General features: G+C 53.8%; 1 protein-coding gene across 4 annotated transcripts; it reads right to left on the bottom strand.

The window, feature by feature from the left end:
- Positions 1-1842: 1842 nt before the first annotated feature.
- LOC135424440 (bMERB domain-containing protein 1-like) lies at positions 1843-21290 on the bottom strand. Of its 4 annotated transcripts, none has more exons than XM_064675658.1 (7): positions 21167-21290; positions 14030-14150; positions 10164-10237; positions 6568-6682; positions 6374-6447; positions 5658-5811; positions 1843-4640 (listed from the first exon to the last, which is right to left on the bottom strand). In XM_064675658.1, exons 2-6 carry the CDS (start codon positions 14131-14133, stop codon positions 5693-5695), a joined length of 486 nt encoding a protein of 161 aa, XP_064531728.1. In that variant the 5' UTR covers positions 14134-14150; positions 21167-21290; the 3' UTR covers positions 1843-4640; positions 5658-5692. The 4 variants fall into 4 exon arrangements, with proteins under 4 accessions (XP_064531728.1, XP_064531727.1, XP_064531726.1 ...); XM_064675657.1 differs by lacking the exon at positions 21167-21290 and adding an exon at positions 20865-20967; XM_064675656.1 differs by lacking the exon at positions 21167-21290 and adding an exon at positions 20445-20636.
- Positions 21291-23888: the final 2598 nt, after the last annotated feature.

Below are 23888 nucleotides of genomic sequence, written 5' to 3'. Positions count from 1 at the left end.
ACCAATTTGTCAAGGGCCCTTTCTCTGGGGAGCTGGACAGGAAAACCCTCTCATCTCAGCTAAGGCAAAGCAGCCAAGGCATCCCTAGACCAGCAGAAAGACAAGCTCTGCTCTCGCCGCTTGTGAGATGCCAGAAGATGCCGAGCCTGCTCGGCTGGTCCTGCTCCACACAGGGGGCTCTCAGGGTTGCCAGGCTTTCCTGGGCCACCTGCCATCCTTCTCCTGCCTGCTGGAGCCATCCTGCTGGCTCAGGGTGCTCAGTCCCAGCAGAGGAGGTGGCAGGACCCACTGCCCAAGCACAGTCTGCTGGGCATCACTACAGGACAGTTCCTTCCAGCTCTATTCCTGTCCTGGGCAAGGCCAAAACAGTGTGACTCATGGTGCCATGGGATATGGGGGCAAAGACTAAAATTACCTGATCAGGTACCAGGGTTTCAGTTCTGAGGATGATAAATAAGTTGTTTGTGTTTACAGCCTGCCATCTGCTCAGGGAATTGCAGGGGTTGGGTTTGTTTGCGTGGTGGTTTTGGGGCTTGGGTGGGTTTTTCCTAAGATTTCTTTCTCTTGGCACAGAGAGGAGATGACTAAAGCATTGGCTAAATCTGCAGTGTTTTGCCTCTTTTTGATGGAAAATCCCCAACACACTGAGATGTTGTTATTGGTTTAGTCTGGACTCTGCCAACATTTCCTCTGGCTATTCCACCAGTGTGGGAAGGGGCTAGCAGTGCCAGCACTCTGCTCTGCAGGGCAGCTCTGCCCTGGCACCGGTGGTGGCACTTCCCAGAGCCACCAGATGCAGAGTGAGTGACAGGGACACGCTCTGGCACAGAACATGACTGCACAGAAAGGCACTGTCAGCTGCAGATCCCTTGGGATGCTCTCACCTGGAGACCTGCAACCTCCCCCCCAGGCACTGTGCCACGAGGACAACCCAGTGCCAGCACTGACCAGTGTCTGCAGTGGTGACCTCAGGAGACACTGCTGGTTTGTTAACCCCAGGATTAGCACCTGGCAGGCCGAGCACCCCTGGGTGTCATTAAACCCAAATTAGAGCATTGTTTGTGCACATCCAGTTTCCAGCCACCTGATCCAAGAGAAGATGCCAAGAGCTTCCTGGTCCCCTTTCTCAGTTCCTGGCACAGAAGCAGGTCACACCCATGAGTGACTGGAAGCTTCTCTGGTCCTACACCACTGATGAGGCCCAGCACAGCCCAGACTCTGTCCTGCCTTTCTGCTCCTACTCAGCCCATCTCCCACCTCCTTGTGCTCTCCTGCATGTCCACCATGAGGTGCTTCTCATCTGTTCTTTAATCACCCTTCCCAAGCCCAGGAAACACCAAAAACCACAAGACCCTACAGCCTGCAGGCCCTGCAAGTCCAGCTCCTCCTCCTGGGAGAACTGGGGAGTGGGATACAGGAGGGGGAGAGTTGGGGTCCAAGGGAGGATGTGGTGCACCCAGACCTCCTGCCAAGTGCCACACAGAGAAGACATTTGGTGTTCCACAACCCCCCTGTAAATGGTGCCATTGAGGCTTGGTGAGGACAGAAGGCTCCTCTTTTGTTACCACTGAACAAAGATGTCTAAAGAGTTCAGGGCCCTGAGCAGGAAGGGGTATTAACCCAGGGAGGCAGTTTCTTGCCTTTCCAAAGATTTTTCAGCCTGGCCCAAAAGTGAAATGTTAAGAGCCAGAAATGGCAGAGTTGGGTACAGGAGCTGCTCTGTCCTCCTGCAATGTCAGGGAAGTCCAAAGTCCAGCCTGACTTTTTAGGATCTGGTTTCTGTTCCACCCTGCTGTGACACAGCCCGAGCCATCTCTCTAAAAAAGGTCCCAGGTGGGGAAATACCTATGAACCAAGCTTCCAACAACATTTATTGGTTTGGGTTGAAATCAATGCACATGAAACAGCATCTCTCCCGTGTGCTGGGCACCTTTGCCATCACTTATAACAGAGGCCAGCACGCCCAGGCCAGCAGCCTGTCCCCTTCTCCATGAGCAGCCACTGAAACACAGCCCATAAACAAAGAGCAGAACAGGCCAGGACCTTTCCCATCTTCCCTGCCTGCCCAGCACTGCTCCACAGCCAAAGTCTGGGGCTGGGGGCCTTGTGGGGTGCAGGTAAGGATGAAGTAGGGGGGCAAGTTCTGAATCAAGGGCTCTTCCTTGCGTCTGGCTCCCTCTCAGCCCAGCCAAACACACTGGCTGAGTTACTCATCCAGCCCAGTAAGACCCTGGGAAGGCAAGGGCAGTGAGAGGAGCCTTCTGGGTCTTGAGCCTTTGGTCTGTGTGGATCAAAGCAAACTCACATATCGTGACTGCAGAGTGACCAAGCAAAGCACCCACTGGACAGTTTCTGGAAGGGCAGGGAGGGAGTGGCCCAACCTGTCCCATCAGCTCCTGGATTGGATGCTACAGATGATGGACAGCTCTGATAACAGCCCCAGGGGTGAACTGCACCTCACTCCACTGCACAGGGTGGGCAGAGCAGAGGGGAGCTCTCTGTGACTTAATTTGCCCCTGTGATCTACAGGTGCTCCCACCAGTCCACACTGAAGCCTCCCCCAAGCAGGGGGAGCACCAGAAGGTGGCAGGTGATGGTTGTAGGGGGCTGTAGGGCATTGCCAATAAGCAGTACAAAGTAGGCAAGCTTCAAACAGAGAGAACTGAGGTAAACTCAGAGGTGACATGAACCAAAGCAGGGTCAAGTTTGCTGGATTCACGTTTGCAGGTGTCATGTTGGCCCATTTGGGCCTTGCACCCTGGTCTGTGAGTGGGCAGAGGGACTGGTTTAGTTTGTGGACTTCTCTGGCTGCTGGTAGGATCCATGTCTTGGGATGGAGGAGGTTGCTCAGGAAGGATAAGGGAGTGGAAACCCCCTTGCAAAGGTTAGAAAACAGATTTCACATACTGGGTTCTCTGGCAGTGCTGATGTATGAGGGAAGACTGAGAGAACTGGGTTGTTCAGCCTGGAAAAGAGAAGGTTTCAGGATGACCTAATTGTGGCCTTCCAGGACCTGAAAGAGCTAAAAGAAAGATGGAGAGACACTATTTATAAAAGCATGGAGTGACAGGACAAGGGGCAATGGGTTCAAACTGACAGAGAATAGGGTTGGATTAGATATTAGGAAGAAATTCTTGGCTGTGAGGGTGGGGAGGCCCTGGCACAGGTTTCCCAGAGAAGCTGCCCCATCCCTAGAAGTGTCCAAGGCCAGGGTGGACGGGGCTTGGAGCAACCTGGGCTAGTGGAAGATGGCCCTGCTCATGGCAGGGGGTGGAAAGAGATGACCTTTAAGGTCCCTTCCAACCCAAACCAGTCTGTGACTCAATGAGGAACTTGGACCCGCTTATGGCACTGCACAGGGAAGGATCCCATCTGCATTGTGCTTTGTAAGGGTGAATGTGCTGTCAGGTGCTATGGGAAAAGCCACAGGGTTGTGACCAACTCCCTGGCATGGTGACCAGTGACCCAGGCAGGAACACCATCTCATGACCCTGCAGCAAAGTGAGCAGAGCTGAGCTGGGGGAATCAGCATTTTGGCTGGAGGACAAGGCAGTAAGAGCTCCTGGGCAGCCACCCAAAGGGGAGGCTACCCCAGGCCACCCAGTGAAGCCACAGCAGCTCCAGGGCAGAAGGGCAGGGTGGGAGGGGTGAGAGGCCTGCACACCAGGGAGAAGGAAAGCTCCTGTCCTACTGCCATGGGCACCAGCAGCTCTGGCTGTGCCACCTCAGCACAGGTGGATGCTCAGAAGGGACAACAGGGGCTGAGCACTGGGTGGCATCAGGGTGCCCTGAGTCTTTTGCACAGGACTGTGTCCAGCTCATGGTGCTAAGCCCAGAGGCGCTGGCTGGGGCACTGGAGGGCAGGACTCAACACCCTCCTGGCACTGAGAGCATCTCACCTGCTGTCTCCACCTTCCCCTGCCATGCCTCCAGTCTCCTGCTGGGTTTTCCTTTCCTTTTGCATGTTGCCCTGTTCTGAATTTTGCTTCTGTTGTTCTCAGCTCCTCCTTTTTCTTGGAGCTGAGCACTGAATCCAGTGAGGTGAGGTGGGGAAAGCAACTCATCTGCCCGTGGTTGCACACGCCCGGTCTGTGCTCTGGTGGTAACTCCACAGGGAGCATCCCTGCACTCAGCAGGCTCCAGGAACTGCCCTGCACCTTTGCTTGGTTCTACCCAAAGCCACAGAGAACCTTGCAACAAAACCAAGGCAAACACAATGAAACCCAAACCAGAGACATTCCCCACCAAGAGTCCTCAGGAATCGTCCCACAGACACTCAAAGGTTGTACAAGGCTAAGGATGAGACAATCATCTGTGGGCACAGCATGTCTTGGATGGTGGAGCACAGTGTTCTCCAGACATGTGCTTTTTTTAACCCTGTGTCCAGGGGAAGGACTGCACTGTCCCTTGGTCGTGGCCTCTGCTGCTGCCGCCGCTGCACACGCCTTCCAAGCTGAGCTCGGGTGGGATGTGGTGTTTGTTGATGCCATGGAGGACGTGGTACCACTGATGTGGTCACTAAACTTGCACCAGCCTGCTTGGGAAGCCCCTCCGGTGGTGGTGCTGCCGTGGGAAGCATGGACAATGACGGGAGGTGGAATCTCTTGGAGGAGAGCAGGTTGTGGACTCTGGCTGGAGACCTGGGGAGGAAAGGCAAGAGATGGGAAACCATGAGTTGCAACCATGGGATTCCCTTGGTGCCTCCCTTCTGCAATGGCCAGAGAGCCAACCCTGCCTTACAGAGCACCTAATGCCAGCGAGAGGAACTCTTGGCTCTCAAGTCAGTGGCCACAGTGGAAGTCTCCAGTGATATTCAGGATGAGATGTATCCTCCCACAGAGGCTACAACCCACTGGACCTCCATTACCATCATCTTCCTCTCACACAGTCCCACGGGGGGTCAGTCTCAGTGCTCAGCTCTGGCCCTGTTCACACCCTCTGGGTGCAGCCCAGGTGTGGAGGAAGGTGGGAGCTCAGTGGGTGGATGGTTTCACCTCCTTGCCAGCTGCCCCGTGCTGAGCTGTAAGGTCTGCACTCAGATTTGTGGTGCTGGAGCACAGGATTTCACTTCTGCTGGAGTAAAGCACATCCTTACAGACATAACTTCATCTCAGCAGTGGCTTGGTCCCCTGTGTCCTCAGCACACTCTGGCTGGAGTGAGCTCAGCTCACCAGTCACCTGAGCTCCCCACCAAGCTGTTCAGGCCTTGCTTGACTTGTCTGCACCCCACAAACACCAATTTTGGCAGCACGTGCTGTGGAGCAGAGTCACACACAGGCATCAGAGCAGGGAGAAAGCTCAAGCTGGGCAGAGCTGGGGATCCAACCTGGCCACTTCAGCCTCCTCCTGGGATGAGCTGGGAAGTCCATGCCAGGCTACACTGGTAAGGAGCACCTCTCTATGAGTCTGCCACTCCCTGAGACTTCTACAAAGTGACCACTTTTAGAATGAGTTATGTCCTGAACCTCTGGCAAATGCACAGGGGCTGCCTGGTTGCCCTTGCCAGCCAGAGGACAGTCCTGTGTCAGGGGCACAGCCTGGCCCTGGGTGATCCCTGTTTCCAAAACACTGGCACATCTCTGTGCAGCTGAGCCAGGAAGGCCCAGCACAGGGAAGCCCCTCTTGCCCAGCCCAGCTTCCAGGATGTGCACACTCACCATGGTCATGTCCTGTGCCCAGGAGCTGGGACTGGCTACATGATGGAGCAGGTGAAGCCACAGCACTCCTTGAGCAGGGTGAGGCCTGTCTTGGTCATGTACGGTGCCGAGGTTTGCTGTCCCCTGGAAGTCATCTTCTTCTCTTTGACAGGAGCTGTGGAAAGAGGAACTGGGCTCTGCCTGGTGACCAGGGCACAGGCCCATGGCTGATTCTTAGAGCTCCTCTCGGGGCTCAGTTGCTGACCCTCCTCAGATCCAGCTGGGCACGAGCTCCTGCACTCAGGAGGCACATTGCCATGTGTGCACACATTGCCATGTGTGCTTCCTGCATGTCCACAGGGGTCCTGGGCTGGAAATGCCTCCCACTGCACTGGGAAGGTGATGGAGGCACAGGGAAAAGGGTGACCTGCCATCAGAGGCTGTGGTGTCCATCCAGGATGTGACCTTAGTGGTGAGATGGGATGTAAAGAGCTGGTTGGAAAGGGTCAGATGAAGCCCATCAGCTATGAAAGGACACCTACCCATCTCCATTCTCATAGGACACGGTGGCTGGGAAATGCCAGGAGGGAAATGGAAGCACAACATCTGTACCAATTTGGTCTCCAGGTAAGCCAGCCCCAGGCTGAGCAATGAAATCTTGGAGACAGGGTGCTTAGGAGAGGGGAGAAACTGCCAGGGAGGTTCAATTCAAGGAATGAAACTCATCAACCACCTACTTGCTTTCTGGAGGTAGCTTTTGGAGAGCTTACTTTGCAGGAACTCTGCCATTTCCTTGTCTTCTTCCCTTTCCCTGTGACAAAGAACTTGGTTACCATTCAGGAAAGGAACAGGAGCATCTGGGAAAGCAGGATGCAGATCAGAGGACAGACTGCACTGTCCCCGGTGCAAGGAATAAGTTGCACTGAGCTACCTGAGCCTCTCAAATTCCACGTCATCCACCAAGAAATCCCGTGTTTCCACCAGCTTGTGTATCTGCTGGACCAGCTCCTCTTCCCTCTGCTTCTCCTCGTTGGACTTCTCATTCTCTGCAGCACAGAGAACACATTTAACACACCAACAGGGCCCATCCCACACTTGTCAACCCAGGAGCAGATATGAGAGTGGGGGTAAAAGCCGAGGCAAAGGAAGCAGCTGGATCCAGGCACAGGCTGCTAAATAAGCAACAACCTCATCCCAAGCCACCCTGGCTAGAAGGAGACACGTCTGCTGTCATCAAACTTCAAAGTTTTAGCTTCTCCCCAAAACTTTCACGGGGCTAAGCACTGCAAGATGCATCTCTGAGCTCTGCAGAGCAGAGACAGGGCCCCTCGGGATGTGTTTAACGCCCATTTCCCAAGCCAGCACATCCAACCAGCCCCAGCTTGGCCCTGAGCTGGGTACAGGTCCAGAGATCTCAGAGTCAGGTCCTTCATGTGGCTGAGAAACCTGCTGGGGATTCAGGTGTGCAGGGAATTACCAGCACTGGGCAGATGCCCCAGGAACACCTCACACCTCCATTTATGTCACACACAGAGACATGAAAAACAATCCACCGGTTTTGTGGCCTTACTCCCTTGCTGAACATGCTCCTGGTGATCTCATCCTCTACATCTGACCTTCCAAAACACTGTCAGTGCCATTCCTACCCCAGCAACAATGATGGCCCCAAGTTTCTGCCAGGCTATTTTGAATCCATCGGCTTTGGTTGTCACCTGAACCCCCCAGAAGACCCACCTTGGGCAGGACCTACTCGTGCCACAGATCTTTGGGCAGAGTTAGTGAAGGCCTGGAAAACTCTCACATCACTATTAAGTCTTGTCCTACATGAATTTACAGAATCACAGAACAGTTAGGGTTGGAGGGGACCTCTGGAGATCATCTAGTCCAACCCCTTATTTAGTTTGTAGCTGCATTTTAAAAGCCCAGCACGATGTTTCTGACTCATCAGAAGCTGCAATTGCTGTAAGCATCCCCAGTGAACAGAACCACGCCTGACATGGACCTGGCCTTACATTTTCACTTGCTATAGGAGAGATGGATTGAACGAACAGGTTTAGCTCCCTATTGGTACACAGTGGTCAGTGGGATATGTGAGGATTGGAGCCATAGGGATAAGGAGTGGGAAATATCAATGGAGAGATCCCCAGCTGGGAACTCTGACTCTTTATGCTGTAGCTATTTAATACCAAGCCTGAATTCAGCAGCCCAGCCCAGAAGGGATCAATCTCCAGCCTTCCTTCAGCTAAATAAAAATACAGAGAAATTCACAGTATGGAGCGAGCCCTGTTGGCTGGGTCTCAGCAGTGACCTAAACAGAGCATTGATTAGTGGTTTGAAGTCTGCTGTGGATCAGTGGAGGTGCTGCTGCAGGGCTCAGGGAAGGAGGAACCACTCAGAAACATCCCCAGCAAACAAAGGGTTTTCCTGTCACTGTGCTTTTGTGCACGGAATGAGCCTCATGGCAGAGAAAGCTTCTCTGGGCTGGGGGCTGGGCCACCCCTGCTGGTCTTCCACCAGGAAGAGTTAATGCACAGTCACCTGGCCCTGGGCACTGTCTCTGTGCAGCTCCCACCTGCCTGGTGGGAACAGGAACACTTCCAAGTGGATGCCACACAAATGGGAAACATCAGGCTGTGCACAGCATCTGGAGTTAATCAACAACCTGCAATCCCGAGGTGGGGCATGTCAGAGTTAACCTCCCACTGCACAAACACTGCACCTTTCTTGCAGACTTGTGATGTCAGAGCCCACCATGACCACCACCCTCTCTGAATTACTGAAGGCACCTTGGCCTGGCGGGATTTCAAGCCCCAGGTCTGAATTCAACAGCCCAGCCCAGAATGGATCCAGTTTTCCTTCAGCTAAATAAAAATACAGAGAAATTCACAGTGTGGAGTGAGCCCTGTTGGCCTGGTGAGATCTCAAGCCCCAGGTCTGGCTGGGCTCTGAGTAAGCTCTGACGTGTGCAAATCTCTATCGGAACCGAGGGCTGCTGTGACGCTCTCTCCAGAGCAGGGATGTGCAGGATTTTTCCAGCACGGTCTGATCTGAGTCAAGTAAGAAAGAAGACAAAAAGAGCATCCCTGATGCGAGCAGAATTTCTGCTTTCAGCTGAATCTGGGAGTGCCAAAAGGACATGAAATGAAAGACCGAAGCAGATGAAGGAAAGTCAGACACATTTCTCCAGCATCAGAAAAGGCCAATTTCTCTCTGGTCTTGAGCCATGGTTTAGGTAAAGTCTTAGTTTAGGTGTTTGAATTAAAAGCCTACATGAGATTTGGGTCTGTTTTGCAAGCAGGTCCCATTTTTATGGCAGGCTGCTCCCCTTCCTGTCTGAACTCCCTCTGGGTACAGGCAGGTTGTATTAAACTAATCAGGACCCGCATATTAAGCAGCATTTGGGCTCCAACTACGTGCTGAAGATTCACAAGCACACACAGCACAGCCCCACTGGGGCTCCAGACAGGGTCAGGATTTGCTGCCACTCTTGGCTTTGAGGTGACCTCGGGTACAGAACTGATGAGCTGAGGTGGTGCTTGGGGAAATAGGTCCAAATCCTCATGCTTGGGTGGGTACAAAAAAGCAGGGATATGTCTCCCATCTGCCTCTGAAAGCAGTCCTTGCTGAGGGCTGAGTGAGTGTGTCCCAGGAGGAGGCAGAGGCTTATGAGCAGGGATGGACACGGCCTGTGGGGAAGCCTTTCCTGCTCAGTCTCATTCCAACCTGGAGCTGTTTGGTGAGTGCTCTGATTTGAATACTGAGAGAGATCCTTTAGAGAAATGAGGTTTGGCCTCTCCTGGGCTGTGAAGGGACAAGGGTGGCTGTAGCTGTGACAGGACATGGAGGGTCACTGGTCATGGTAAGGGAGGTGACAAAGCAGCACTTCCTCCCAGCTGAAGTTTTCACACATATTTCCCTGGCCTGTTTGCCTCTTTTCAACATCCTGAGTGGTGAATCCACCTAAATCAGGGACATCACCAAGTCCCTTTGGCATGGCATCCCCCTAGCACCCATCCCACCCTGGCTGCAAGCAGGAACCCTTCCCTGGCAGCTGCTGCCCTCTGCCCCACCACTGACACATGTTCTGACATGGCCACAGCAAGAATTCATTCCTTTTCACACACTTAAGGCCTTTGAAGGCATCTCTCCTTTTAACTCCAAAGGGGTCCCTCCATGGTGTGGTCAGACAATGTCCCCTGCTTGTCCTCTTGACTCATTTGGGATCCTCCCTGGTGCACTGTGTTGGGATTCACTCCCTCAGCTCCCCTTCTCCTCTACCAGACCTCAAATGACTTATTTCTCTGCTTTTCAGTTTTCTCTGCCCTTTATCCCAAGCCTGGACAAGGACTCCCTGGAAGTACTCCCACGGAGAATCTCAGGAGACACTCAGGGAGCCCCATCTGTGGATGCAGCAGTGACTCTGGGAGCATCCTGGGGTGGGAGCTCCCAAAGAGCTTCTTGTATTTCATGGAACCTTTCTGCTGACTTCAGCAGGGTGCAGTTCTCTGAAGCTCCACAAAACCTTACCTGGCAGGGCTATGAGTTTTTGAAGCTCCTTTTTCAGCCGGCTGATTTCTTTACAAAGCTGAATGTCATCCATCCTGCAGGGACACAAATGAAACCACTCAGGGGAGCAGACTGGGAAAGGAAAGGTTCAAAACCCCCAGAGCAACACCCAACCAATGCTGGAAGGCAATGCATTCAGTGCCCGTGGTGGGGAGCATGGATTTACCAGCCTTCCCATGGGAAATGGGAGCCCACTTCACCCCAGAGCCACACGGGTTGGGTTGCTGGTTGTTGGCAAAGCAAAAGTTTCACTGCCCTAACGACAGTGAAGCCTTATTAAAACCTGGCACACCCACCAGGCAATAGCAGCTGTGTCTCTCCTTCTTCCAAAAAAATAATCCCCAAAAGGTAGAATCCAGTAAAAAAATGGATGCCATATAAGAGGATCTGACCTTTTCATCCTGCCTTCCTGCAGAATTAAAAGAAGTTAGAAATATAACAGAGGGGGGAAATGTGCAAACTTTGCAGGTGTCTGCTGAGAAACAAGGTCATTTCAACAGGAGAAGAGGAGCCTGCTGAAGCCAAAGGCAATGGAAACATCTCTGGCTCAAACCCCACGACAGCAGCAAGGTGCTGATCAGGGTGGGCCCAACTCAAACATCAGCTGCTGGAGCCAAGCGGGGACACGTGGCCCTGTCTGAGCTGAGGCAGTTTGGATGTCTCAGGAGCACCACAGACACTCAGCCCCTTCCATGAGAACCAGCTCAAGTGCTGCTTGTGGCTTACTGGGGCTGGCAGAGGAACAAACTGATTTATTTTCAAAACTCTCATGCCTGTGCCCTTGGTAAAGCCAAGCGTCTCTGGGAAACTGTGCCAGGGCCTCACAGCCCTCACAGGGAAAAATTCCTTCCTAACATCCCATCTAACCCTGACCTCTGGCAGTTTGAAGCTGTTCCCCCTTGTCCTGTCACTCCAGGCCCTTGGAAATAGTCTCTCTCCATCTTTCCTGTTGCTCCTTCAGGTCCTGGAAGGCCACAATTGGTCACCCCAAAGCTTCTCTCCTCCAGACTGCACAATCCCAGCTCTCCCAGCCTTTCCTCCCAGCAGAGCTGCCCCATCCCTCTGATCCTCTTGATGCCTCCTCTGGACTCTCTCCAGCAGCTCCATGTCCTCCCTGTGCTGTTCCCAGAGCAGGATCTGTGTCTGCAGATAATCCATGACTGATGAGCTGGTGCCCCCCTGCCCGGCTGTGCCACCGGTTCCTTTGGAAGTGGGAGTTCCTAAAAGCCTTGTCTGCATCTCCAACAATCCTGCTGGTCCTTCCACTGAGTCACACTGTCCACCCTTCTGGGATGAGTCATATTTACCAGAGCTGCCTGAAGATGCAGCTTTGTCAGCTGAGCTGAGGACACCAGAAGTGGAAGGGAAAATAAACAATCCCAAAAAGAGGAACCCTGTGAGATGTTGCTGTGGGAGGGGATCAGCTCAGGTGAAGGAGAGGGCTCCCTCTTGGCTCTGTCACACTTTTGCTCCAGCTGACAGAGTTTTCCCTGGTCTGCATTCCACACTGAACAGGTCCAGCAGTGCCAGTGCTCGGGAGCTGCACATGGAGAGCAGGGAGGGCTGTTTGTCCTCTCCTCGGGTCCTGTGGTGGCTGAGCCCTGAACTTGCACAAAGAGCACCAGCTCTGCATGGGACACAGGGACAACAGGCTGATTGCTGGTGATAGGCTTATTGAAATGAAAAATTAAAATGAAATTAAACAGTCAAATGAGAGCTGAAATATTATTACGTTTAAATTGGAAATTCATTCTGGGAAAACCGACAGTGAGAATAATAAATGGGCAATAATAAAAACTCTCATTTCAGTAAAACTTGGGAGGGATTGCAGGGAGAAGCACCCAGAAAGCTGCTGCTAGAGCAGGGATTGCTTCTACCAGTAGTTTTCACACCTATTGCAGCACCAGCCAGAGCCAGGGTACCCCTGCCTGGTCCCAGGGAGCAGGTCAGGGCACTGAGGAGGGTGGGTGCAGAGCTGAATCTCCCACAGGCATTTCAGACCTTTCCTTTTGCCCTATAAAAGGAGAAATTTTGGGAGGTTCTTTGTTTTCCAGAGCACAGATACCTCAGAAGTGCTGGAACATTTTAGTTTGACATTTCCAACAAGGAGAAAACACTGATTGCTATCGACTGACCTGTTGGGCAGCACACCCTGGGAAATGTCCACCTCCCCAAGGCCCACAGTCCAACCACCCTGAACATCACACTTTTTCCCCACTGGGGGAGAAAAGAAGCCCTTGCAGCCCCAGTTCCCCATCCTTTTAAACCCTGTCCTGCAGAACACAGAGGTCTGGGATCTCCCTTCTCCAGCCCTCAGCCTTCCCTGCCCCACAGATCCACACTCCTCACTCCTGCACCTCACAGGGCTGATGCTCGAGTTCCCACAGCACTCCCAAAACACCCAGACACACAATCCCAGCACTTCCAAACTCCCAAGGGATCACTTTTGCAGCCATGCCCACCCCAGCATGTGGTTTCTGCAGGTGATCTCCCTTTGTTTTCCAAGTGCAAGGCAAAGAACAGGGACAAACAAACAAAGGGACAAGAAAGAACAAGATCTGTGAGCTTTGACAGCACCGGAGAGAATCAGGCACCAGTTGCCATGGGAGGCATTGAAGAACTACATTTTTTATGAATTCCAAAAATCCTTTTCAACATGTTCAGGGGGAACTGTGCCTCAAAGAGGCCACTGTTCCAAATCAGCCACAGTCCAGCTCACAGCTTCCCCACACACTGGATTTACACAGGCATTTCCAGGCTTTGGTGATCCCTGCAGTGCGGGTACCACTGAGGAACCAGACACATCAAGAAAACCCCAGCACATCAAGTGCTATAGCCCAGGAAATATGATCTTTGCCATTACCAGTACAAAAATTCCAGGTTTCTATTGGCCTGGCAGCATGGGATCTGAAGACTGGGCTGACTACAGCAATTCAGTGGTATTAAAAAGCTTAATCAACACAAACTTGATAGTTTTGATGAGTCCTTTTCCTTTCAAACCATAAAATCCCCTGGTATACCCAGGAAAAATGTTCTTTAACCCTCCTGTACCTTCATGTTGCAGCTGGTTTAGTGCTGCTGCAACACAGTGGCTATTTGATTGCCTTAAATCTGAAAGGCCTAGAGATTTTTTTACCCACAAACTGCTTTGATTATTGAAGTGAACCACGGAGAAAATCCTTCCCTCCTCACTGGGCTGCAAAGGCTGTGCTGAGAGTGGAGATGCAGGATGCAGGGTGGAGATGCAGGATCCAGGGTGGCACCAGGCACTGATGCTGGTCCAATCCTGGTGTGTCCCAGTGATCCCAGGGGCCAGGGGATGGAGGAGGAAAGGGGAAGTTGGGAGGATGTGCAATCCTTCAGTGTGGAAGGATAAACTGTCTTCATGTGGCTGTTCTGCAGCTGCAGATCTTCATGCTGGGGCAAAGTCACATCTCCAGAGAGCAGCAACAAACCACCAGCCTCAAGTCCCTTCCCAATCCCAGCCCAAGAGCCTCACACTGAGGAAGAGTATGGACCCACTGGGAACTTGGGGTGCTGGTGGTTGAGTATGGAAACATTTGTGTAGCTAAATCCATGTGATAAACTCTGTTTGCACAGAACTAGGCTGGCTCAGACCTTCACAGCATCATGGCAGCTTTATAACCCATTAAAGCCCCTCCTGAGGGCGAGGCCAGAGCAGTGGGAGAGGCTGTGCTTCCCGGTGGAAAACAGGGTGGAAAGCAGCCCGAGCTCTGCCCTGGGGATGATCTGCTTGACTGGGCAGGAGAAGATGCTGGGATTCCCCTGGGAATGGGGCACAGTGCCAGGGCAGGGCAGGTACTCACATGTACCGCAGCTCTGACTCCCTCCTCACCAGGATCTCCCTGATCCTCTCGATTTTGAAGAGCTCTCCTTCGATGTCGTCGATGGTGGTGGTGGAGTCGGCCATGGAAACGATCTCATCCTCTGCCAGTGGAACAGGAGCCGTGTCAGTCAGCAGGAGATGCCAGGTGGGTGCTGAGGCCAACAGGGACCACAGGGGCTTGGAGCCTCCGAAACCAGCATCACCTCCCCTTTTTCGTGCTGGCCTTGCACACCCCGCTCACACCAGTGCTGTGCCCGGCTCTGTGCTGCTGAGAGAGCCCCACATTTCCAGAGTCTCCCTCTCTCTGGACAGCAGGAGGCCAAGGGAGCTAAAAACTGCTGGAGGGAAGGACAGGAATGCCTCTTTTTCCAGAACCATGTGAGCTTCAGCCACCTCAGCACAGAGCCATGAGCCTGTGTGTGCACCCTTCTCCAGCGCGTGCCTGGAACAAATTCTGGACTCACGCAGCACAGAGCTAAGGAATCATGGACATGAAAGTCCTTCAGCTGCTCCCCTTCCATCACAGGCTGGTTGAAGTCCCCCCATGCTCCCCAGTTCACCAGGGGAAGAGCCCTCATGGCACCCAGCAGGCCAGTTCAGCTTCCTCGACCTCTGGAGTGCTGAGCCATCACCTCTGTAACCCACCTGGGGAAACTGAGGCAGGGAAAGGGCATGTCCCTTCCTGAGGGCAAGAGGCAAGAATTCACAGCAAAATGCAGACAAGAAGGGGCTATAACTTGTGTTTTAGAAGGATGGACAGGATGAAAGCCCAGCAACTCCCATCCATGGCCCTGACCACCAGCTCTGCCTCTCCCTGCCAATGACTTACACCCAGATGTTCCACTGTTTGCACAAGGTTGTCCCTCAGGCTTACACGTGGATGCTGTGTGGATTCACACAGTGCCTGTGGATCCCACAGTGACTCCCAGACCATTTCATGGGAATGTCTCCCAGGCCAGCTGCCACCTCCCAGCCTGGTCTGGCTCTCAGAGACACAACACTGAGCTTGTTATCAGTGACAGGCAGCAGCACATTCATCACACACAGGTTAATCTGGCTCTCCTGGGATGTGCTACAGCGAAGCCAGGCTGTGAGAAAACATCCAAAATAACACGTGAATCTTTCTTTGAATCTTCACAGGGTCTTCCTGCAGCCCTGGGACTTTCCCCATGCAGGGAAAGGGGAAAGCACAGCCATGAAGCACCAGCTCTGGGAACAGGATTTTCCAGGTAGGTGATGTTTGGTGTGGTCTGGGCATTCCAAACAGGACCCAGACCAGTGCTAAGGGTTATAGGGTAGCCAGGGACCAGCATTAAGGCACAAAACCAAACACTTCAGTCACTGGTCCTCTACCCATCATGTAAAACTACTTGGGAAATCACTCCCAAAGCAAGGCATATTTCCAAGGCTGCCAGCGGGGAAGGCTTACTGGGAAAATATGACTGGTTTGGGTCAGTGTGACTGGTTTGTAGAACAATTTTCTCCTGTTTCTGGCTTAAAAGCTCATGAGGATTTCTTGGAGATTATGTCCCTCTTCCCCTAGACACAAAGGTCATGTTCAGCTTATGCCAGTGTGGGAATCCTCCATCACTCCCTGTTCTAAACCATCAGGACGCTCTCAGGAGCCAGCACTTGCTCAGGACAGAAGGATGAATCCCTGGGCTGGACAGAGTGTGGGATTGGATGCACTGCTCTCCATCAGCTCTTGCTCAAAGGCTCTGCTACAAATGAGCACAAACCCCCTCCCTTTGCCTTGTTTCCATGGGCCTGATGTGGGTTGCTAAGGGACCGGCCTGTGGTTGCTACAGGATCAGGATGTGGTTGCTAGGGGACCAGAGTGCGGTTGCCAGGGGACCAGGATGCAGAAGTCCCTCATCCCAAGCATCCTGATGCTCTGCCACCCCAGAGCTCCTCTCGCCTGGGATGTTTGGCTGCACCTACCCCCGGCACTGCACCAGGGACAGGTGACAGTCCGGTGACATGCTGGCAGGTGACATGCTGGCAGGTGACATGCTGGCAGGTGACATGCTGGCAGGTGACATGCTGGCAGGTGACCCACGTGAAGGTGCAGATGGCACAGCTGCCACGTGCCTGTAGGCAGCCACTCCCTGGGCTTGTGCTCCAGCCCAGCTCTAGACCTGTCACGGAAAAGCTGCATTTCTCTGTGTCACTTCTGTGACCAGGCTGAGATGACAAGGCTGCTGGTTGTACAGATGTGCCAGTAAACACAGGTATGAGCTCACTGCAGCCTCCACTAGCCAAGGACAAAGCCAACCAGCCCCAGGAGCATGAGACTGGTTCTGGGAGAGAGGGGGCTGTCACTTCTGGCCTGCCTGGGTGGGTGAATAACCCAGAACATCTTTGATCACTGCTGGCAGAATCATTGGGCTGAGATTATCAGCCAGCTGTTCCCCAGGGGGTGAGTGAGGGTTTGAAACAGCTGTCAGCATCTCTTCTTCTCCCTTCTCATCCCAGAATCTCTTTAGCAGAACCATCCCAGACCTGGAGAGGTGAATCCTTGCCTGTGGATGTGAAGGGAGGAGGTGACCAGGCTGGGATGGGGGAGGTGGCAGTGCTGGGTACAAAGGAGATGGCAGTGCTGGGTTGGAAGGAGGTGCTGGACAAGGAGGAGGTGGCAGTGCTGGAATAGCAGAAGGTGGCAGTGCTGGGATGGCAGGAGGTGGCAAGGCTGGGATGGCAGGAGGTGGCAAGGCTGGGATGGCAGGAGGTGGCAGTGCTGGGTTGGAAGGAGGTGCTGGACAAGGAGGAGGTGGCAATGCTGGGATGGCAGGAGGTGGCAAGGCTGGGATGGCAGGAGGTGGCAGTGCTGGGTTGCTTTCCCCTGTCCACAGCAGGAGCCTGGGATGTAATTCCAGTCCATAGGCACTGCCCACAAGAGCAAAAAAGCTCCTCACTCTGCTCTGGGTGGTTTTCCCATCAGAGCCAGGGAACATGGTGTGGCTGGGACCACCCTGCTCTCACACACTCCCCAAAAGTCCCCTTTCTGTTGGACACTTCCCAGCAGCCTCCTGTTGCAGGCCCGGAGTGTCCTGTGCAATGGGGGCAGTGGGCAGGGTGGCACAGCACAGCAGAGCAGGGGCTGCAGGACTCGAGCTGGAAGCTGGAAGCTGGAAGCTCTCAGCCCTCAGCTATGCCTTCAGGTGCTGTGGTTGGGTCATGGCACTCTGCATCCCTCAGGCATTCCAGGGAACTGCTCACCAAAGCAGTAAGTCTTGGATGAGAAGTCCTGGGACTACTGTCATGTGCCTGGAGCTGCTTAATCCAGGGCAGAAGCAGAGGGAGGGCAGTGCCAGGAGAATGTTCGTGAATGAAGCCCACTAACGCAGGGAGGGAGCACCTGGACAAGAGCTACACCTCTACACCTCTGCATCATAACCACCCACCAAAACCATCCATGAGAAACCAGTAAATCCATACAGGTGGCTGACAGGCAGCTGACAGGATGGGAAGATAAATCTGTTGGTGTAGATTCCTTCCATTTGCCCAGGACCACAGGTCATCATGCCAAGATCTGAATATCTGAGAGAGGACAGAGGATGGAGCACAGAACAGAGGGGGAGAGGCTGAGAGAGGAAGGCTGAGGGCTGTTCAGACACTGGAAAAGGGATCAGAGAGGTTGTGGCATTTCCATCTTTGGTCCAAGATAACTCCTGGACAAGGCTATGAGCAATGTGATCTACCAAGTCTGCTCTGAGCAACAGGTATCTCCAGAGGTCTCCTCCAATCCAATTTCCTCTGATTCCATGTAATGAGATTGATGACAATTGATTTTTGATGGACATGATTGGAATATGCATGAATCTTCCCTGCTGGCTCAGGAAATGTTTTCTCCAGGCAGACAAGGGGTGATGGTGAGTTCCTGAACCTCAGCACTGCAGGCTGGAAGGTCACAGCTGTTCTGACAAAGGGCCCTGTGTCCCCACAGACCTGTGCAAAGGCAGCAACACATCCAGCAGTTGCAAAGGTACAGACCCTGGGAGCTCCTGTGGGATTAAATTCCAGACAGCTGGTGAAAAGATCTCACTGGAGATGGTTTTGCCAAACCTGGGAATGGGTTTCTTACACCAGGTTTCTTCTCCCGCCCAAGGTAGGATGTTTATTAAAGCTGTAATCAAGCTCACAGTTCAAGTCTCCCTTTGGGGATGGCCCCATGTGTGGCCCAGGGGTCCTTTTGGTCCCACAGCTGCACACACGGTAGCACAGCCACACACAGAAATCAACCCCACGCTGCCCGAGCTGAAAGACTCCCCAGCTGGCACTATTTCAACCTGGCAAACCAAGGAGGGGGAAAAAGCTTTGATTGAAACTCAGAGATGCTCTAATCATCACACACGGCCGGGGGGGTGGCTCCATTAATGAGCAGTGTAATAGCCAGAGACTTCCACTCCATATGGCTTTGGTGAAAACATTTAGACAGGCAGCAGCGAGCCTGAGATGAGTCACAGCAACAACCAGCGCAGGGTTGAGTTTCAAGCAATCTGCTTCATGATTAAAGTTGGATGATGGATTGACAGTCCCCTGTAGAGGGGTCAGAGCTCTTCACGGGGGCTCCATCCCCAGAACTCTGTAACTCAGCCCTGTGATTTCCTCTGCTCCTGAAAGCAGCACGGGCAGGGGGCATTCAGCCTCTCAAAATCAGCCCTTACTGCACAAACCTGACAATGGGAGTGATGATGACACAGGGCCCAGCTCTGGGCAGCCTTGTCAGAGGGGGTGCTCTGCCCACCACCACCCTGCCTGCCAGGAGGGACACGAGCCTCCAGGTCTGCCAATGTACGGCCCAGCACACCAGTCCTGAGGACAAGACCATGCTCAGATAGGAGAGGTCACAGCTGCTGGCAGCCTGCAAACCATTGCACTGCTTCCCTGCCAGCATTCCCTCTAGTAAACCAGGGAGAAATGTGCTGCCCTGGCCCATTGCAGCTGGGGGGGGGGTTGACTGGCTGTGTTTGTGCAGCCCCTGGCACAGCCAGCACCAGTGGGGCCATGTTAGACATCTAAAGGACCAGAGTTCACAGGTGAGGTACCTTGTGAGGACTTATGGGGGTATCACCAAGGTGTAGCCCCTGTGCAACACCCCACTGCTGTAGGTACCTCTCCAGGGTCACCTCCCAAGCACAAGCAGGGCAAGAGGCTGTTTGTGCTCAGGACTTCACAGGCTTGGCCTGATGTTTCCTGGCTGGGAGCAAACAGTAGGGCAGCATTCAAACAGCAGACACTGACTGTTGCCATGTTCTCACCCATCACAAGGGTCCCTGGGAGCTGGGAGTTCACAGACCTGCACTGAACCAGCAAATACCGCAGCCACCACAGCCCTGCTCACAGGCACCCGAGGAGGGGGGTGCCCAGGCCATACCCAGCACCCTGAGTCCAGCACCACCAGTCCCAGGACCACCCTGATGGCACCCAGCTGCTGGGAGCAGAGGATCCAAGTGATGGAAGTGCTCCTATTCCCCAAGGATCTATGTTTCTAATAGACTGTGAAGGTCTGGGGAGGATACTGTGCTGAAAAGCACAAAGGAGGACTAAAACTTCAAACAGACCACCGAGGAGCTGAGCAGCTTCACAGGTACCACACACACACCCCTGCCATGCAGTACCGAGCAGGAATTTGCTCCATCCCTCCTCCCCTGCCTTTCCAGCTGCCTGTCCCCGGCCCTTTGGGTACAAGGGGCTAAGGAGTAGCAGAAAGGAATAGGGAAGGGGAGAGGTCGCAGAGACGTCATAGCAGAGGGATTGCAGGCGCATCTCCTCCTCACAGCCCAGCACTTCGACCCTTCCTCCCACCGCAAGGTCGGGTACTCTGCACAGGGCAATCCCCTTGGTTGGCATCCCCCCCTCTTCTCACCCCGTGTCGTACTGGAGGAACAGGTCAGAGAGGGGGGAAAGCGGTGAAGGACAGGGCGGGCACCTCAGTCTCCCTGTCACAGCGTTCCCAGCACAGCGGCTCCGTGTCCGCCCGGGCAGCAGCAGCGGGATGGCGGGATGCGACCCTCCTCCTCCGCCCGGTGCGTGCCCTCCAGCCACCCCTCCACCCAGCCCCTTCTCTCCGTCCTTTCTCTCCCCTAGCCACCCCTTCCCTCCCTCCATTCCCGCTTCCGTCCATCTCTCCCATTCATCCATTCATCCATCCATCCATTCATCCATCCCTCCCTCCCTCTCTTCCGTCCATCCTTCTCCTCCCGCCCCACTCCCGAGGTGCCGGGAGCGGTCTGGGGAGCACCTGCGGGGCTCCTTTTGGTGGGTGAAGCCGCCGGTTCCCCGCCAGCTCCCAGGGCTCGGGTGTCGGGAGGGTCCCGGAGCCGCCGGGGGATTTGTGGGGGGGAAGTTCGGCTCTGGCCGTGCCCTGCCCGTCCCGGTCCCGCCGCGCTCACCTGGCCCCGCAGGCGGCCACCGGGTGGACTCCATGGATCCGTACCGGGGAGGGGTCCGGCTCCCCTCCATCCGCAGCCCAGCCCGCTGTGCCTCCTTCGGGGCGGGGGCTCCGGCCGCTCCCCCCGCTCCGCTCCGGCCGCTCCCCCCGCTCCGCTCCCGCTGATCCCACCGCTCCGCTCCCGCTGATCCCACCGCTCCGCTCCCGCTGATCCCACCGCTCCGCTCCAGCCGCTCCCGCTGATCCCACCGCTCCCCTCTGCCGGGGAGGGGGCTCCAGTCGCTCGGCTCCCCCCGATCCCACCGCTCCGCCGGGGCGGGGGCTCCGCTCTCTGCCGGCAGCCCCCGCGCCCCCGCCCGCTCCCTGCAGCCTCACCCGGGAGATCCCCCGGGGCTCGTCCCCACCCCAAACCCAGACCCACCCAAAAACCGCAGCATGAGCAGCACGGGCAGTACCAGCGGCCCCGCGGGTGGGGGCCCGGGGGGCGGCCGGGGGCACTCCCCTCGCCCCGGGCACTGAAGGTGATCAGGCTCTGCAGAGCAGTGTGGGACTCGGGGGTGCTGAGGATGAGGCACGGCACGGAACAGCCCCCCAAAGCTATGGCGAGACACTGAAGTAATTTTCCCTATGGAAAAGCCCAACGGCAAGTGTTTGAAGAACGTTCCAAGGTACGTGTTGGTCTGGAATCCTAAGGCTGGCTGGGAGCACGCTGACAACACCCACCTCAGCGAGGGTCTTGGTGATCTTCTCCTCTCTCCAGCCGGGATCTCCTGTGGGACACAGCAGTGCCCAGTCCCACTGGCCTGAAGGCTCATCCCTGCAAACTGGTGCAGAAAAGGTGGGGATGGGGAGTGGATTGTAAACCCTTCTGCTCGCAGGGTTTTGTGATCAGCAGAAGCCCTTCCTGTGCTGAGGATTCACACCCATGGACACAAACCTCACCACCACTTTCCCCAAAACACACAGCCCTCTGCTAGGACACGTTTCTCTGCTAGGATGTGCCTGTGGGTGACACTGATGTCCCCATGGTGCAGGAGCAGAGGTCTTGCATGGCTTGGTCAAGAGCACAGGTCCAAGGCAAGGGGGAGGCTGGGCTCAGGGACACCCCACCCTGGGGAGGGGGCACAGGGTCAGTTTGGGAAGTGCCACACAAAGTCACGGGGCTGGAGAGCAGCAGTGGCAGCAGCAGTGGAGAGGTGAGGGCCAGGGGAGCAGCTGTGGGGTTCTGTCCTCTCACTCTGTCCCCTGCTCAGCTGGCAGCCAAACTGCTGCAAGTCCATAGTTAATGCAATAAAATAAACCATGGGTGAGCAAAACAGGCACAGCAACACAAGGGAGGGGTCTGGGGGAGCAGCCCCTGCACAGAACACCAGCAGCATCCTCACCTCCAGCTGCTCCCTCCCCACTGAAATGGGCTGCTGAGCTCACCTGTATGAAATGTCCCTATGGAATGGGCATAAATCTGAGCAAAATCTTGGAATTCCCATCTCCAAAAGCCAGACAGGAGCTCCTGACTTTTGATCCAGTTCGGTGGTTTAAACCAGAATGTGTGCAAGGGACATGGTGCCTCATTCTTTGAGAATAACTGTGGCATACAAACAGAACAAGAATTTAGTCTGTGTGTAAAAACAGGGGAAAATACACAGGATATGGGAGCTGCTGCTCTGAGTTACAAATACAGCAGCAGCCAGTGAACTGTGGGCAACCACAGGAGTACCTTGCTCCAGAAATCCTTTGAAAACACAGGATCACCTCATGGACAGGAACAGCACGAAGCCACAAGGCCACCAAGGTGGGCTGTGACAGACCCCAGAGCTGAAACGGTGATCCTTGGAAAAGCAGAGTTTCTGTATTCAAATGAATTGTTCTGGAATGCCCTGAGTTTGCAAGGCAGCTGCACTGTGATTTCAACTCCCGGGCTCCCAGCTGGACAGGAAGGGCCAGTTGAGGGACACAGCCCCCCTGGGATTGATTGGTTTGGTTGTTTTAATGTGAAGTGTAAGGATAGTCATGAAGTGCTGTTCCTCAGCTGATTAAGTGATGAGCATCCTCCATCACTAGAACTTCGAACTCGGGTCTGAAGTGACTCACCTCGTTTTGGTTGCTCCCCAGAGCACAGAAAATGAACCTGTAAATATTTTAATCAGTTCTTCAGTTGCATATTCTGCAGGATGACTTTCACCATGAGCAGCCAGATCTGCCGTGGGCTCAACTTGAATTGGACACATTCGATACGGTCACTCATATTCTCAATAAAAGCAGGGGCGTAAATCAAACAGTCCAGAGTCACACACAGAGTTATGATCCAATTAACACATGCCAGTTCTTCTGCTGCATGGAATGGAACCATGATGTGCAAATCCATTTGGCAGAGGTAAGTGCAAATCAGGTGCGACCACACGGTCCAGGAGCCGTCTGCTCCTCACCAACTGGGGTTCCTCCTTCACCCAGGCACGCTCTGTGTCCTTCAGTTCTGAGGCTCAGAAGTTTTAATGGGCCTTGAGGTGACTCACATTGGTGCAAATATTCCCTGTGTACAGTCCCTTCCACAGAAATGAAGCACCTCCATGACAGAAAGCACACATATGTTATAGGGTTACAGAGCACCAGCCTGTACCAAGCAACAGGAACATAATCCCCCAGGCACTTGAAATGGGCTGACAAACACACAGAGAATTAAAATGCACCTTGGAGAGCATTAGGATGGACACAGGCATTTGAAGTTCTCAACAGCAAGCACCAGATACCACTCAGAACAAATTCTGAGTCTTCAAAAACAGTTCCAAGGTGACACTCATGGGTCCTTCACTGCCAACTCAGGTGCATCTTGGTGACAGATTCCCTGAGAAAGCACTGTGGTCCCAAGGACCTGAATGTCTCTTCTTATGGAGGGATGTACAAGTCAGAATAACTAGTCCAGAGTATTTACTAACTTAATTTTCCTTGGCATTTGGCAAAAAATCAGGTTTGTGTTTCTTAATTCATGCTTTGAATTAAAGTTATTTCAGCACATGATTATATTCCCTGGCTAAAAAACCCTTTTACTAACAACAAAACCCTGTGTTGACACAAACCTTCTGCTTTCAGTGTTGTAACTACCCCCATAGGTCTGACCTTCCAACCTGACTGGAGGCAGAAATGTTCTCAAATTTTCAGAACTAAAGTCATGTTACCAACAACTTCCCTGTCTGCTGTACTGGGGAGGGTCACAATAACTGTTCCTTGATTTCTTCAGGCAAGACTTCTCAATATACCAAAGCTGAAGCAAAGGTTAATTATAAAGGTGCCTCATACCCACCTCTACATTCGGGGTCACAATTTTATGGTCTCAACTGAAGGTAAAAAATGCCCTTGGACAGAAAAGTCATTTATATGGCAGCAAAACCAGACAGAAACCACACAGAGCAAAATTCATCTGTTCCCTGAGAAATGTACAGTGAAAATT

The sequence above is a fragment of the Pseudopipra pipra genome, chromosome 19 (genome assembly GCF_036250125.1).
Source record: "Pseudopipra pipra isolate bDixPip1 chromosome 19, bDixPip1.hap1, whole genome shotgun sequence".
NCBI lineage: Eukaryota > Metazoa > Chordata > Aves > Passeriformes > Pipridae > Pseudopipra > Pseudopipra pipra.
The sequence above is the reverse complement of the archived record's forward strand: the minus strand, read 5'-3'. Positions and strand labels throughout refer to the sequence as shown.

What these genes read in the sequence shown, in the direction of transcription:
- LOC135424440 (XM_064675655.1), bottom strand. Translation starts at nt 19,818, where the DNA reads ATGCGCCTGCAATCCCTCTGCTATGACGTCTCTGCGACCTCTCCCCTT. An exon ending in ATGGAGCAAATTCCTGCTCG is followed by an intron (nt 14,151 to 19,670) that starts GTACTGCATGGC and finishes TTCCACTGGCAG; the next exon opens with AGGATGAGATCGTTTCCATG. An exon ending in GAGTCAGAGCTGCGGTACAT is followed by an intron (nt 10,238 to 14,029) that starts GTGAGTACCTGC and finishes GTGTCCCTGCAG; the next exon opens with GATGGATGACATTCAGCTTT.